Source organism: Daucus carota, chromosome 7, assembly GCF_001625215.2.
Source record: "Daucus carota subsp. sativus chromosome 7, DH1 v3.0, whole genome shotgun sequence".
Lineage (NCBI taxonomy): Eukaryota > Viridiplantae > Streptophyta > Magnoliopsida > Apiales > Apiaceae > Daucus > Daucus carota.
Window position 1 is genome coordinate 3,615,970 of NC_030387.2, and position 13,706 is coordinate 3,629,675.

At 35.3% G+C, this 13,706-nt stretch overlaps 2 protein-coding genes and 1 non-coding gene across 3 annotated transcripts; 2 read left to right on the plus strand and 1 right to left on the minus strand.

Annotated features, from left to right (window-relative positions):
- Positions 1 to 2,544: 2,544 nt before the first annotated feature.
- Positions 2,545 to 7,086, plus strand: LOC108196356 (caffeoylshikimate esterase). The gene is made up of 8 exons (XM_017363611.2): positions 2,545 to 2,941; positions 3,039 to 3,068; positions 3,923 to 4,052; positions 4,168 to 4,314; positions 4,579 to 4,709; positions 5,546 to 5,683; positions 6,476 to 6,574; positions 6,678 to 7,086. Exons 1-8 carry the CDS (start codon positions 2,684 to 2,686, stop codon positions 6,894 to 6,896), a joined length of 1,152 nt encoding a protein of 383 aa, XP_017219100.1. The 5' UTR covers positions 2,545 to 2,683; the 3' UTR covers positions 6,897 to 7,086.
- A 198-nt stretch (positions 7,087 to 7,284) lies between these two features.
- On the minus strand, positions 7,285 to 7,356 carry TRNAM-CAU (transfer RNA methionine (anticodon CAU)). Its single transcript has one exon. It is a non-coding gene; the product is annotated as a tRNA-Met (tRNA).
- Positions 7,357 to 7,384: 28 nt separating this feature from the next.
- On the plus strand, positions 7,385 to 12,045 carry LOC108196357 (large ribosomal subunit protein uL15c). Its single transcript, XM_017363612.2, has 4 exons — positions 7,385 to 7,533; positions 7,641 to 8,007; positions 10,539 to 10,690; positions 11,688 to 12,045. The coding sequence occupies exons 1-4, from the start codon at positions 7,468 to 7,470 to the stop codon at positions 11,907 to 11,909; spliced, it is 807 nt and encodes a 268-aa protein (XP_017219101.1). The 5' UTR covers positions 7,385 to 7,467; the 3' UTR covers positions 11,910 to 12,045.
- The last annotated feature ends 1,661 nt before the right edge of the window (positions 12,046 to 13,706 follow it).

A 13,706-nucleotide genomic window follows, 5' to 3' on the forward strand; every position in this document is an offset into this window, starting at 1 on the left:
GGTTTTGCGGAATTAATATTGACTTCTGCTAAAGTTAAAGAATCTCTCAACTCTCTCTGCAAACTTCATTGATTTAATCTAGTTTCAAAAGACTGTATAAAGGGAAGAGTTATATAAAAAAAAGCCGTTAGGTACAAAGCTTAAACAAGGACTTCTCAATTTTATTACTTCGAAAATAGGCGTATTTTCATATAATGAAGTAATAATATAAGTCTTGTGCCATTGAGCCTAAAAAGACTTAAAACTCCGAATATAATTTATTCAATCTAAACAGAGTTTATAAACACAAGTATTCATTGATTATTCAAGATCATATATTTATCAAAGAAAGAATACTCATATTACTCCACACATATATTATCTTTAATCTGGAGTAAGATATAAAGTATAGTTTGTTCTATTATTTATCATTCGAAAAGTATACAAGTTATAAATATTCTTCATTGAATATCATTACACTCGGGCTAGTCATTTCTAGTCCACAACTCCTTATATAAACAAGGTTATTTGTTGTAGATATTGTTTTCTGAATTTTGTAGTAAGGTGATCAAGTGAAGTGATCTTCGTTCTAAGACCCAAATCCTAGACATGCTGACGGAGAGTTAGTCGTCTTTGCACCGTGAGGAAGAGGAAAGACCCAAGACCTAAGATCTAAGATCCAAGCCCTGCAGAAGTTTAGAAGTTCAAAGACTACACCCATACAACGACTTTGAGGAGGTGACGGGGAGTTGCGCTCCAAGACGAGTCATGTAATTTTACATTTGTAGTGAGGAGGTAACGGGGAGTTACGCTTCAAGATATATATTTGTAAAGGCTTCTCCGCCTACTATAAAGGAGTTCTTTATAGTAGAGAAAATCTCGAGTTCGGGGAGGAGCTCGGAGACTGGAGTAGGGATGAGTGGACTCCAAAGGTTGAGTTAGCCACCGGGAACCAGGATAAAATCTCTTGTGTGGTACTTTACTATTTTTGCTCTCTGCTTTCGCACATATTAACTCCTCATACTCTCAATACAAGTTTTAAAATGGGGATGAACTTTGTATTGCACTATATTAAATTTTAGATTGGTGATTAAGCTATTCAACCCGCCCTTTACATATGTACCAATATAATTGCCGATGTCTGTTGCCACCCTCTGAGACATGAAACCAGTACTCATTCCATGTAGTTGAACCCACAAATCTATCTTGTTAATCTCAATAGTTCTAGGGTTATCACCATCTTTGAGGTGTTCTAGCACCAAGTGAAAACGGCCAAAGGTCCAGGGCTACCTTCAAGGACTCTCCTGATATCAATTTTGTGGTAAAATTGAAAGATAAATCTATTACTATCTAGTTGTTTAACGTAGAGACCTCGCCCGAGCCTCCAAAGAGAAGCCATCTTATGTTGCACAGCGTGGAAACCAATATGCGAGTCCGTAAGAAAACGTCTAATTAAGCACCATCACATGTCAATCTCGCTAAGATCTTCATTGTCATTCTCATAACTTAGGCCCCCATACTCCTCATCTTCGATTTGTATTGCAGCAAAAGCCTCCTCCATCTCCTCTATGTGCGATTTTTGCTTATCCATAATAAGAATAATGAAATGAAACAGAGAAACTTGGCTTTGAACAACTGAAGAAATGAAAAGATTTGACGAAGAAGTGACTATCACTTCACAGACTCATACATGTCAGATTCAGATGACAAGACTCATACACACTTTATGCTGAAAGTGCGAGTTGCACTAAAAATTGTTTACTTAGTCAATAGTTCTTTCTCTATTAAATCCTCTTTTCATTATGTATTCTGTGAAATAAACATTGTAGCTTCCAACATTACCTAGCTTGCTTTCTCATCTCTTTGTCATTGCTTCACAATTGAACAATAAGTTCTTGTTTCTTTCATTCTTCGTAAATTTTTTTTATTGCTAAATTTTAAAATTTTGTAAATTAAGTGTTTTTATGTAAACTTTGGGGAGCTATATTAATTTTCTAGTATGTGATGGTTTAATTTTGCAGGTCTATCAAGTTTCGAGTTAATAATGTGAAGCAGCTGCATTTTTATCTTGGACTTTTGGTTACAAATTTTTGAGATGCAATCTAAAATCGACTTAGAGAGTATATATTGCCATGTTGGCATCTAGAAGTCTTGAACTTAATAGACAATTGCTTTAAGTATTTTTGCTTAAAAATTTGTGATGGTTTTGTCTAGATCAAGTGATGTAAATTATTATTAGTAACTTGTTATTATGTAATTTTTATCTTTAAACGTTAGAAAGCTATATACAAGTATTACAAAATATTCTTGATACAATTAATAATTTTCGAGTTTTTAGCGAGCGAGTTTGAGCCGCAGGAGCTCGAGCCGAACTCAAGCTGAGCTCGAGCGCTGAAGCTCAGCTTGAGCTTATTTTGCTTGACGAACAGATTTTTGAGATCGAGCTCGAGCTCAGATTTTACGAACGAGCCGAGCCGAACATGATTCTTATTCGCGAACATGCCTCGTATATCATATTTTCTGGTCCAATCCTTTGCAACAAAATCGCTTAAAATCTGTTCATACCAAAGGTACCAAGTAGGAACTTACTTCCAAGTCCCAAGTCGCCATCATTTCTAATTATGGACTAGTTCACATATATATACACGAGTTGACCGATCTAGCGATTGTCGTCTTCTCGTACTATTAGCCACAAATCATCGTAATGGAACGGTGTATAACTCAAACTCTTCAACAACACGACTTCTCTCCTTATTGTCGGAACTGGATCGGAACTGGGCCGAGACCCAAACCAAAAACAACCAATCTGATCATCATGGCCAAGAAAAAGCCCGTGATCGAAGGCTTGAGTGACGAGCTCAATAAGATAGCTGCTCAGAACTTGGATTTCGCGCCTGCTCGTCGGCTAGTTCGTTCTGCTTTTACTCAGATTCAACAAAACCTCGATCACTGCTTGTTTCAGGTAGATTATTTTATGCGAGTTTATTTTGTTGATTTGAATTTGAAGATTGCCAACTCATTTTAGCACTTGTTTTGATTTCATGTCAACTCGTGTTAAGATGGCTCCACCTGGGATCAGAACGGAAGAGGTAACTTATGCTGCTTCCTTGTGCTTGTACATGTTCATTTTAGCCCGCAAACTCTGTCCGGTCCTGGTTTCGATTCTGGCTCATCTCCCTAGAGTGGAGAGATATATTAGCCTTTGTGTTATTAAATAAAATAAGTAAATAGAAGTTAAGTCACATGTGTTGGAATAGTACACATAAGTAGAAATAGTGCTACAAATTACCGGTCTAGTAATACAAATCTTTAGTTTGTACTTTGAAAATTATATTAGATTGCATTATAGCCACCATTCTTTTGAATATAGTTATTACTTTCTTTATTTATATTGCTCATGCCAAACAAGTGATCCACAAAGCTAGCACATTTTCAGTTTTTAGTTATGTTATAATCCCGAATATGCATTCCTATATTTTCTTGGGTTCGATTATTTGCTTTTGTTGTAATGAATTGCTTGGACATTGTGATTGGATTTTTTTTTGTCAGAACTCATGAGTGCTGTCAGTTTTACCTTACAAAGAGCTATCTGTTCCAGATTCTGTATTTGTACAAATGACATGTTTGGATGATCCTCCAAGCATAAATTTAAGATTTTTAGATGAATTTCTTATTCTCAAACACAATCTAAGGTTTTTAACCGACAAAGTTATAAGCAAAGATGATTATACTATCAGTGGGGATAATCTTTCAATAATATACAACTTATAAGATGTAAAATATGAATGACATCACCAAAAAATTAGAAGTTTCATTCAATAATCGCAAGTTTTTGTTTTTGTCAATTCAAAGTGCAAACTAAAGATAATGGAAGTACCCATTTCCTACTTGTTAGAACTTAACTTATAAGTGAGCCTGACATAGAATTGATTGGGAATTGTAGTGGTATGAGTTGAACTCAAAACATCAAGAAATTTTCTGTAAAAGTTGGTTGCCTAAGCCCGGTGTTCGGATGAAAGCTGCTCTCTGTTTCTGTCATGGATATGGTGATACTTGCACGTTTTTCTTTGAAGGTGTGTGGTATTATATTTTTATAGGTTTCTTTTGCATTGGGTCTTTAGTCTAATGCTGACAATAATTTCATATTTTATCCATCTTTTTTTTATTTTGGTCATTTTTATGTCTTAGGTATTGCCAAGCAAATTGCTGCTTCTGGATATGGTGTTTATGCAATCGATCATCCTGGTTTTGGTCTCTCAGAAGGATTACATGGTTACATCTCCAGCTTTGACGATATAGTTGACAATGTGATTGAACAATACACAATAATTAAAGGTGCGTTATATTTAAAGAAAGGTTCCTAATTTACATTCTTCAATGCCATTAAGTTTATGCCTCCAAGCTATATGTCGAGTTTACGTTTTCAATCAGCATTTGTAATTTCTACCATGAAAATTTCCCTTGGTATAATTTAAAGAGAATAAAAGTTGCACACTGGTTTCCAGATAATAGTGTGAATTGTATAATCTTTACGAAATTATGGGTTAATAAGTCACTTGAATGATATGGTTTGGTATTTTGTTTTCATATAATTAATAGGAAGGCCTGAAGTAAGAGACGTGCCTCGCTTTTTACTAGGCCAGTCCATGGGAGGTGCAGTTGCTATCAAGGTTCATCTAAAGGAACCGCGTGAATGGGATGGCTTAGTACTTGTAGCTCCAATGTGTAAGGTAAGCAGATATTTTATAATACATTATCGTCTATCGATGTTGACAGAGCAGCAATTCAGCGTTTGAATTGTTTAGGATTGCAGGTTATTATCATTAATATTCAAGATGTTCACAGAGCAGCAAATCAATACTGAACTGTTTAGGATTGCCAGTTTCATTGTTATAACATTTAATATGTGAAAAGTCTGGGTGCTGATGTCATATATGAGCTTGTGTGTGTCAGTGTGTGTGCATATGCAGACCTTTCACCTAATCTACTGTTTTTGAAGTTGCAAAGTTTTTATCCTTCCATTGCTGAATGTGCTCGGTGTTCATATGTGGTTCTTAAGTAAATGACTATATCACTTTTGGATCAAACTGTGAAAGTTTCTACACACAACACCTGATATCTAAAGCATGAATTTGTTTGGAATCTGCTTCTGATATTAAGCTGAGGCTTTTTATTCGCTCTGATGTATTCCTACTTGACAAACTTCGATATGTTATATGATTTTGCCAGAATAATCCCAGATGTGAATGATAGTTATGTCTTTTGACCAAAACTTTGATTTTGTTAGCCTTTTCACGTCAATAATAAACTGAATTTACCCTCTCTTTTACATCTTTGACAAAAAAAAACCATTGCCGCCATCTGGTACTTCTGAATTTATTATTTGATTGTCAATGTGGTGCTTCCTTATATTGTTAGCTTTCAATACAATGTCTGGAGTGAGATGGATGCTTTTGGTTCAAGTATTAATCTGTAACCAGTGCAAAATGTGTATTAGTAATGTTTCCAGGACTATCACAGATAATTATATTCTTAACGATCTGCCTGATATTGAGTTTCTGCCAAGATTGCAGAGGACATGCGACCTCCAGAACCACTTGCCAAAGCCTTAACCATGCTCTCCAGAGTTATGCCGAAAGCTAAGTTAGTACCTCAGAAAGATCTAGCTGAGCTGGCGATCAGAGATTCGAAGAAAAGGAAACAGGTGTGTTCATGCTATAAACTCTAATCTTGAAAAAAGTAAGCAGGTGAAAGGAGTGCCTGGAACAGGAAGGTGGCCTACTGTTGTGCTTTTAAATTTTTTTTTTTTTTTAAGTAAATAATTTTACAGAAGTTCAGTAACCAGAAAATTTATGAAGCAAATTGAGTTACCAATACTGATAGAAAGCAGATTCAAAAAGTTTGTAGAGGCCCTCTATGTTTATTACCATTTTTCTTCGCGAAAGCTTCAGTCTTTTTTATATTTGCTTTCTCCTGTGTTGGTTTTAAAATAATCTAGTGTTCAATGTCTACATAAATTTAAGCTGTAACTCAGCAAGGTAAAGTTTTGTGTTTGTTTTTTAGGATAATTCAAGCTGTACAAATCATAGTGGATTATGTGTATCTAGGTTGTGTTTATGCAGTTCATATATCCACAGTCCTATGTGTTTAGGTAATCAGATGGACATTTCCAGGACTTCTAAAACGTGATACTTGCTTGATTGGTCAATTTTGTCCTTGATATTACAATATATTTCTTACAAAGATTATCGAGCAAGCACTGGTCTTAAGTTATGAAATATTACAGTACATTTATGTTTTTGGTATTGATTACTTGTTAACTAGCTAATATTTGACTGCACTCTGTAGTTTCACCACCATAGGCCCATAGTCACTGAAGATTGTCACGAAGAAACATCTTTATCTATTAGTCTTCTGTTTTTCTTACATGTAGCTGTTTGGTTATATCTGCATATAGCAATTAAACTTCTAAAGTTTGACCTCACTTCAATTTCAGGCTTCATATAATGTAATATGTTACAATGACCAGACGCGATTAAAGACTGCTGTGGAGCTGCTAAAGGCAACAAATTATATTGAATCCCAACTCAATAAGGTCTGTAGTACATTTGAGTTTTTTGTTTACTGTATGATGGTACTGGCCACGCAGAGATCCATATTTTCTAGAATAAAACTAATTTATATGAGAGATACTGCAGATATCTTTACCAATGCTTATTCTTCATGGAGCTGCTGATAAAGTGACAGATCCAATGGTGAGCCGATTTCTTTATGAGAAGGCTTCCAGCAAAGACAAAACTTTAAAGCTCTACGAAGATGGATATCATTGCATTTTGGAAGGCGAACCTGATGAAATAATTTTTACCGTAATCAATGACATTATCTCCTGGCTTGATTCTCGGTGTACTGTTCACTAAGAATTACATTAGAACACTAAGATTTACATTGGAGCCGATTAGGAAATAAACACCTTTTACATCATTCATAGACGAGTATTCATTTTAGGCTACAACTTTTTTTTTCTTTATTAAACTAAATAACTTCTTTCGGTTAAAGTTAAAGTCGCAGAGCTCTGATAATCTGATATCTGAAGGTTACTTTGCATAATGTTAATGGCATTGTTGTATGGAAGATGTTATGGCCATGTAGTTACCACTCCACAGTTATAAATATTGCTAGCAAGAGTCAGTTAGTAGAACTTCAAACGCATCAAAAACCTAAATACAAGAATTTAAAGAAAGTCCAAGAGAAAACATTTCAGGAAGAACATTCCACTCCAACAAATATACAAAGCTAAAAAAAATTTATCAGAGCCAGGTTTCGATCCTGGGACCTGTGGGTTATGGGCCCACCACGCTTCCGCTGCGCCACTCTGATTTGTTATCTAATGTTCTATTTAACTCTATATAACATTGCTTCTCACTGTAAGGCAGAAATTTATAAAACCATATCAGAACCATATCCTTTTGTAATTTCAAAGCTGCAGCCATGGCTTCTCTTCTCACTCTCTCTTCAACTGCAACCTCATCACTTCACCTCTCTGCTTCATTCAAGGTAACCCTCTCTCTCTCTCTCTCTCTCTGTGTGTGTGTGTAAAAAGTACAGAGTTCACTTTCTTGAATAATCTTGCAACTAATTCATATTGTGATACATTTAATTAGGGAAATGTGAGTAATCTAAAGGCAAGCACAACCCATTTTGCATCAGTAAAATTGAACCTGACCCATAAAGACCATTCATCAAGAAAGCCACTAATTGTGCTTAACCAAGCTTCATCGTCATCACCAATTACTACTTCAAATTCTGTGGCTAGTCCTAGGCTTAGGCTTGATAATCTTGGCCCCCAACCCGGGTCGAGAAAGAAAGCTAAGAGAAAGGGAAGAGGTCATGCAGCTGGGCAAGGAGGGAGTTGTGGGTTTGGGATGAGAGGTCAGAAATCAAGGTCCGGGCCTGGAATTATGAGGGGTTTCGAAGGAGGGCAAATGCCGCTTTATCGGAGACTTCCCAAGTTGAGGGGTATTGCCGGAGGTAATTAATCTTACTCATTTGATATGTTTTGCATTTTTGGTTAAAGTTGTGATTTTTATTAAAGTTGATGTTTTAAAACTTCAAATTATTGTGTTAGTCAATCTATGTATGTTATAATGTATGAACTTAATATGTATATAATAGTTTATAAGTAGGTATGAATGTTAAATTGAAGTAGGTCTTCTCAGCTGTAACGACCGGCAATTCACAACAAATTAGTGGAGAGATTATTTGATATGCAATCCCTTTCGGAGATTGAAATTTCTATGATATGTCTGAATAATCACAGAAATATTGTGCATAATTGAGCTGTATATTCTAGTCTGCATTTTCTGAATGTTCTCATCATGCCTTGAGGACATCCACGGTATGATTTAAGGTCTGTTAAGACCCCGTGGTTGTTTCATTTACCTACCAATTCACTAGAAAGCATCATCATGCTATATGCTCCTGTTTTTCTAAATCCTTTTATAGTATTTGGTCCCTTTTTTTTGTCTGCATATATAACACCTTCTAGCCACAAAGCCAAGTCCTAATCCTTGAGTTACCTAGATGTCTGAAATATTCTTTTATCTCTCTGCTTCTTTGATTTAATTCCAAGATATATATGTGGGCCAAAACATAGATTCATGTAGATTTGTCGTGTTAGGCTGCGTTCACTTGGATGGAATGGAATGAGGGCAGAATGGAATGAAATTTGTATTCGAAATTGGGTTGATTGAAGAAAGTGTATATAATTTTTCATTTCTTCAATCATTCCAGTCCAAACTATTTGAACTAGAAATCTAGTCCACAAGGTCTGGATGGAATGTTCATTCCACTTATTCATGTTTTCTTATGATCTTCATCATAAAAAATCTAGACCCACTCCTATTAGTCACTATTTTCATATACATTCGTCTTTCTCCAGAAAACGTCTCTATAAATTTATATTGAATTCTCCCTTCATTCCATTCCATCCAAGTGAACATAGCCTGTTGTGTTCACTTGGATGGAATGGAATGAGGGGAGAATGGAATGAAAAATTATATAGAAGTTCTATGGAGAAAAAAGAAAGTATGAGATAATAGTGACTAAATATGAATGAGTTTAAATTTCTTGCGATAAAGATTGTAAGGAAAGATGATGTAGAAATGGAATGAGCATTCCTTCCAAAACATGTAGGTTAGAATTATAGTTATAATAGTAGGAATGGAATGATGGAATGAATGAAAATTATATACATTTCCTTTGATCAACACCATTTTAGAATACAAAATTCATTCCATTCTCCCTTCATTCCATTCAATCCAAGTGAACACAAGCTTGCTTTGCCATTTATCTTGTATTCAGTCCCCTTGATCTGGAATACTATCGTCCTCTGTTAGACATTAAGATATGTTTCGTCATAAAATATTATTTGATTGTTTGTAGTGATGTGCTGGTGGCACACACTGAGGAAGAACTTCTAAAAGACAAAGTTGAGGGTGTATCAATATTTTGTCTTCCTATCCAAAATCGAATGCAATATGTCTTTAGGAGCAATAACTATCTCCTGATAGTATATTCTAACGAATCCTCTAGTATGCTTCAGTTTTGACTTTTGTATCTGTCGGACACAACATTATGTCTGTGTCAGATGATTATTTAACTCACATGTGCCAATCTGGCCAACTAAAGGACCATATATTTTGAAGTATGAACTCAGGATGCAAAATACTAAATAAATTTGAAGATGAGAAGAAAGTAAGAAAGCAATAATGTGAACAAAGAAGCCTAATTTGTAAACAAAGAAGAGAGAAAGAAGCCTAATTTGCAAAATCATGTTACGCGTGAGTTTCAGTGGTAAATTTTGCTACGACATCCATTTAATATATCTGTTACTTTAATATTTATGATGTCTGTCAGTACATGTGAAAAAAAATAGGGCGGGGTCACTGTGTCCTTGTTTCAAGAAATTACAAGTCTTTGACCGAGATCGCTTAAACATTCATTTGGGAGCTGGGAGCCTGTGTTGCGTTGCGTCATACACTCCATACCTGATTACAAGTAACATAGCCTGCATCTAATGAGAAGTAAATTAAATTGTCAATGTGCCTAAGAGGCTTTTACAAGTTACATTCACCTTCCTAAATTCATCTGTGTCTTCTGTTTTGGAACTCATTTGAGCAGAAGCAATTTTAGTCAAAGGCTATTTAATTCCATGCAGGCACATTCTTTTTAAAAGATTTCATATTTTAGAGTTTAGAGATTGTTTCCCCTTTTCTTTTGTGTTGGACTTGGTTTTACCGTTTCCATTAATATATTTTCTGCAATGGGCACTTTGTGGTATTTCGTTTTCCCTTATCTAGAATCACCCATGTCCAGTCTTGAATGTATTTAGGCTTGTAGCTTGTGGTTCTCTTTTAAGGGGAGTTTTTCGTACATTAGTTATAAATTATCTAAAAGTTAATGTTGCTCATGTATTTGTAGCATTATACAACCGTTGTTTCCGTGCTATGTTTTACTCACCAAATACTAACTAATTTGCTTTTCTGTTATTTTTATTCAAGGTATGCGTGCGGGGATACCAAAATATCTTCCAGTGAACTTGAAACACATAGCAGCTGCAGGATTTCAAGAGGGGGAGGAGGTGTCACTGAAATCACTAAAAAGTAAGGGTCTGATCAACCCATCGGGAAGAGAAAGGAGACTTCCGTTGAAGGTAATGTTCTGAACACATCGGGAATAACAATCAAATCTTCTAGTTTGATGGAAACCCATCTAGTGAAGCTAACCTATCTATCAGATACTTGCAGCCAACTTTGAACTAGAATTTTTATTTCCGACTAGCAGTGAACATTACACTGTTTGCCTTGTGCCTGATGGCTTTGTCCAACACTTCAACAAGTCTATTCAAGCACTTACAAGTTGTCAAGTGCATCTTTCTCTCTGTTTTTCTGACAAATGGGAATTTGGCAGATATATAATAGATATATTTTATGCCGACGCTCAACTATTTTCTAACATGCCATGCAGTAAGAGTGTGTCAAAGACCCTTGAGCTGTCTAGGTTTCTTTTGCTGCCTCCATCGTATTTTAAATATCATTAACGTAAAGAGCTACATGCTCTCGGTAAATTATTTGTGGCTCAAGTTCATCTCGTTTTATGGCAATGGATCTGTCAGAAATTATTTATCTGTTATGATTGGCAGGCATTGCCTTTCTTGTTTCTAACCAAAAATAAATTACAAAATTATGGACTATGTCTACTTAGTTCCATGCTCATTTCTCAGAACTCTCAAATCTTCTGAGCCAACCTTATGAACAATTGTATTATACAACCTGTCATTTTTAATGTCAACTATAGGATCATACAGCTCATATAGAAGTAGAATTCTGCGACTGAACCAGAAATCAACATGTAAAGGCATAATTGGGGGTTCATAGTATTATTAATTTGTTTTTCGTACTCTTTTAGAAAGTTCTTCCACTTTATCATAAGGTTCACTTTATTGATTTTTTTAGCCTAAATTACATAGTGAACGTCAACTCCTTTTCGATAAGGTACAGTACCAATAAAATTATAAATTGTGAAACGTAGATGTTGATCCAAGTTTCTATTGGATTTCAAAATTATGATTGATTGAAACAGTGTAGCTGGTTAGAATATATTCATACTTTTTTTGGTTTGATATCTGCTTAACTATCTCGTGAATACAGATTCTAGGCGATGGGGAGCTAACTGTGAAGCTGAATTTCAAGGCCCGGGCATTTTCCGCTGCAGCAAAGGAGAAGCTGGAAGCTGTTGGTTGTTCGTTGACCACCTTACCTGGCCGGAAGAAGTGGGTGAAGCCATCAGTGTCTAAGAATCTTGCCCGTGCTGAAGAATACTTTGCAAAGAAAAGAGCTTCGCCTGAGTGGTCCGAACCTGCTTCTGCCTGATCCACGCCATTCGTTAACTCATTAGTATACATTTTAAAAAGAGATGTAAAGCAGCGAATCCTTGACATTTCAAGAAACTATCTTTTTCTCCTATAACTGTTATAAATATGTATTGCGTGTTTGTTTGCTTACCGAATATGACAGGGTCGTAGGATAAGGTAGTACAACGCCTACATTGATACTGACTGCTGCAAATCTGGGTCAGGTTTGCAAATTGCTACTATCAAACATTACTTGTTAGTATACAAGAACATTTGCACGTTGAATCGTGGTTTTATACTAGGCTTTAACGTTGAATTATGATTAGGTCACTGACCTACCATAAGAGCAATCATCGGTGAGATCTGGGCTAGATGCTTGGCTTTTTAAACAGTTGCGCACCTGCCATGTATAGGTTCGCTATGGCCTATGGGACATGATTAACTGATTTAATATTTCCGGGTTCTATTTCATTATTTTTGGTGGAGAGCATTCAAATCCTGTGTAAATTACATTCTTGTTTGGGCATAGAAGTCATCCTATAAGCATTTTGTGCTTCATCAATTTTTGAATGAAAGCGAAACTATTGAGTCATACCCTTGCTTTGTTATTTAACTATATATATGTTGTTATATTCACTCAATCACTTGAATCAAAATTTCATGATTTCTATATATAAGATAAGATGGTGGAGGAAACTACTATCTATAAGGAGATTATGTGATTTAGAAGTATATTATCTGACACGTACTACAAGAAGTATATTATTTGACACGCACTATAAAAAAAGTTGATATTCTCAACGAAAGCAATTTCATTACAATTTCCCAACGGAATACATATCCTGTTGAGGGGAGTTTACCAACGAGGATTTTAGTAACAATTTTTTTTGTTGGTAATTCCATTGCAATTTTGAATTGCCAACAAAATATAATTTTTACCAACAAAATATTCTGTTGATAATTCCGGATTTTCTTGTAGTGACAGTGACAGACAAAAACAAATAATTTAGTAGATCTCCTTATCTATAAGGTGTCGCTAGTAAATATAATCCAATTATCAATAACGGTATCAATTAGTTACGGGATGATAAGATGTTGCTAAACAAAAGTAGTTAGTTTATCGAATGATAAGATATTATTAAATAAACTAGCACTAGTCCGTTCGAGGAACGGGCCTTGCTAATGTACATGATTGTTGATCTTCCGACAATGCAGAGTATGAATAAATTGTGCGTTATGTCTTGGTCATTATTGATGTAGTATAATATGAAGTGACCTTTTAATGAACGATCGGTGCACCAATATTCATTATTGATGTAGTATAATATGAAGTGACCTTTTAATGAACGATCGGTGCACCAATGTTGTAATATGAGTCAGGATAATTTGCTTTTAAAACAATGCAAGTCATGATTTGTAAGTGGTAAGAACGGGGAGCCACAATATTGAATAGATATGTAAATTGGATTGGAGTATGTTATATTTTGTTTTGTTGAAAACATTTCTTCACTCGGCAATCAGAACTAAATGGTGCAGATGACAAACACACCGCAGAATGCATGTCACAAGGATCCATCTAGTGTGTAATTGCATATGAGAATGGCATTGCCAATTAAGCTAGCGGAATACTCCATAAACAAAAATTCTACAGTAACACATCATATATTCAATCTGCAACCTATCTCTTTGATTATAGTCTAAAACTCTAACCACTGCTCAACTCTATATTCTTTTGTGAGAGAAAATTTTACAAATTTCATACATACTACACAATTTCATGTTCAATACTATAACAGTAATCGGACCGATGAACATG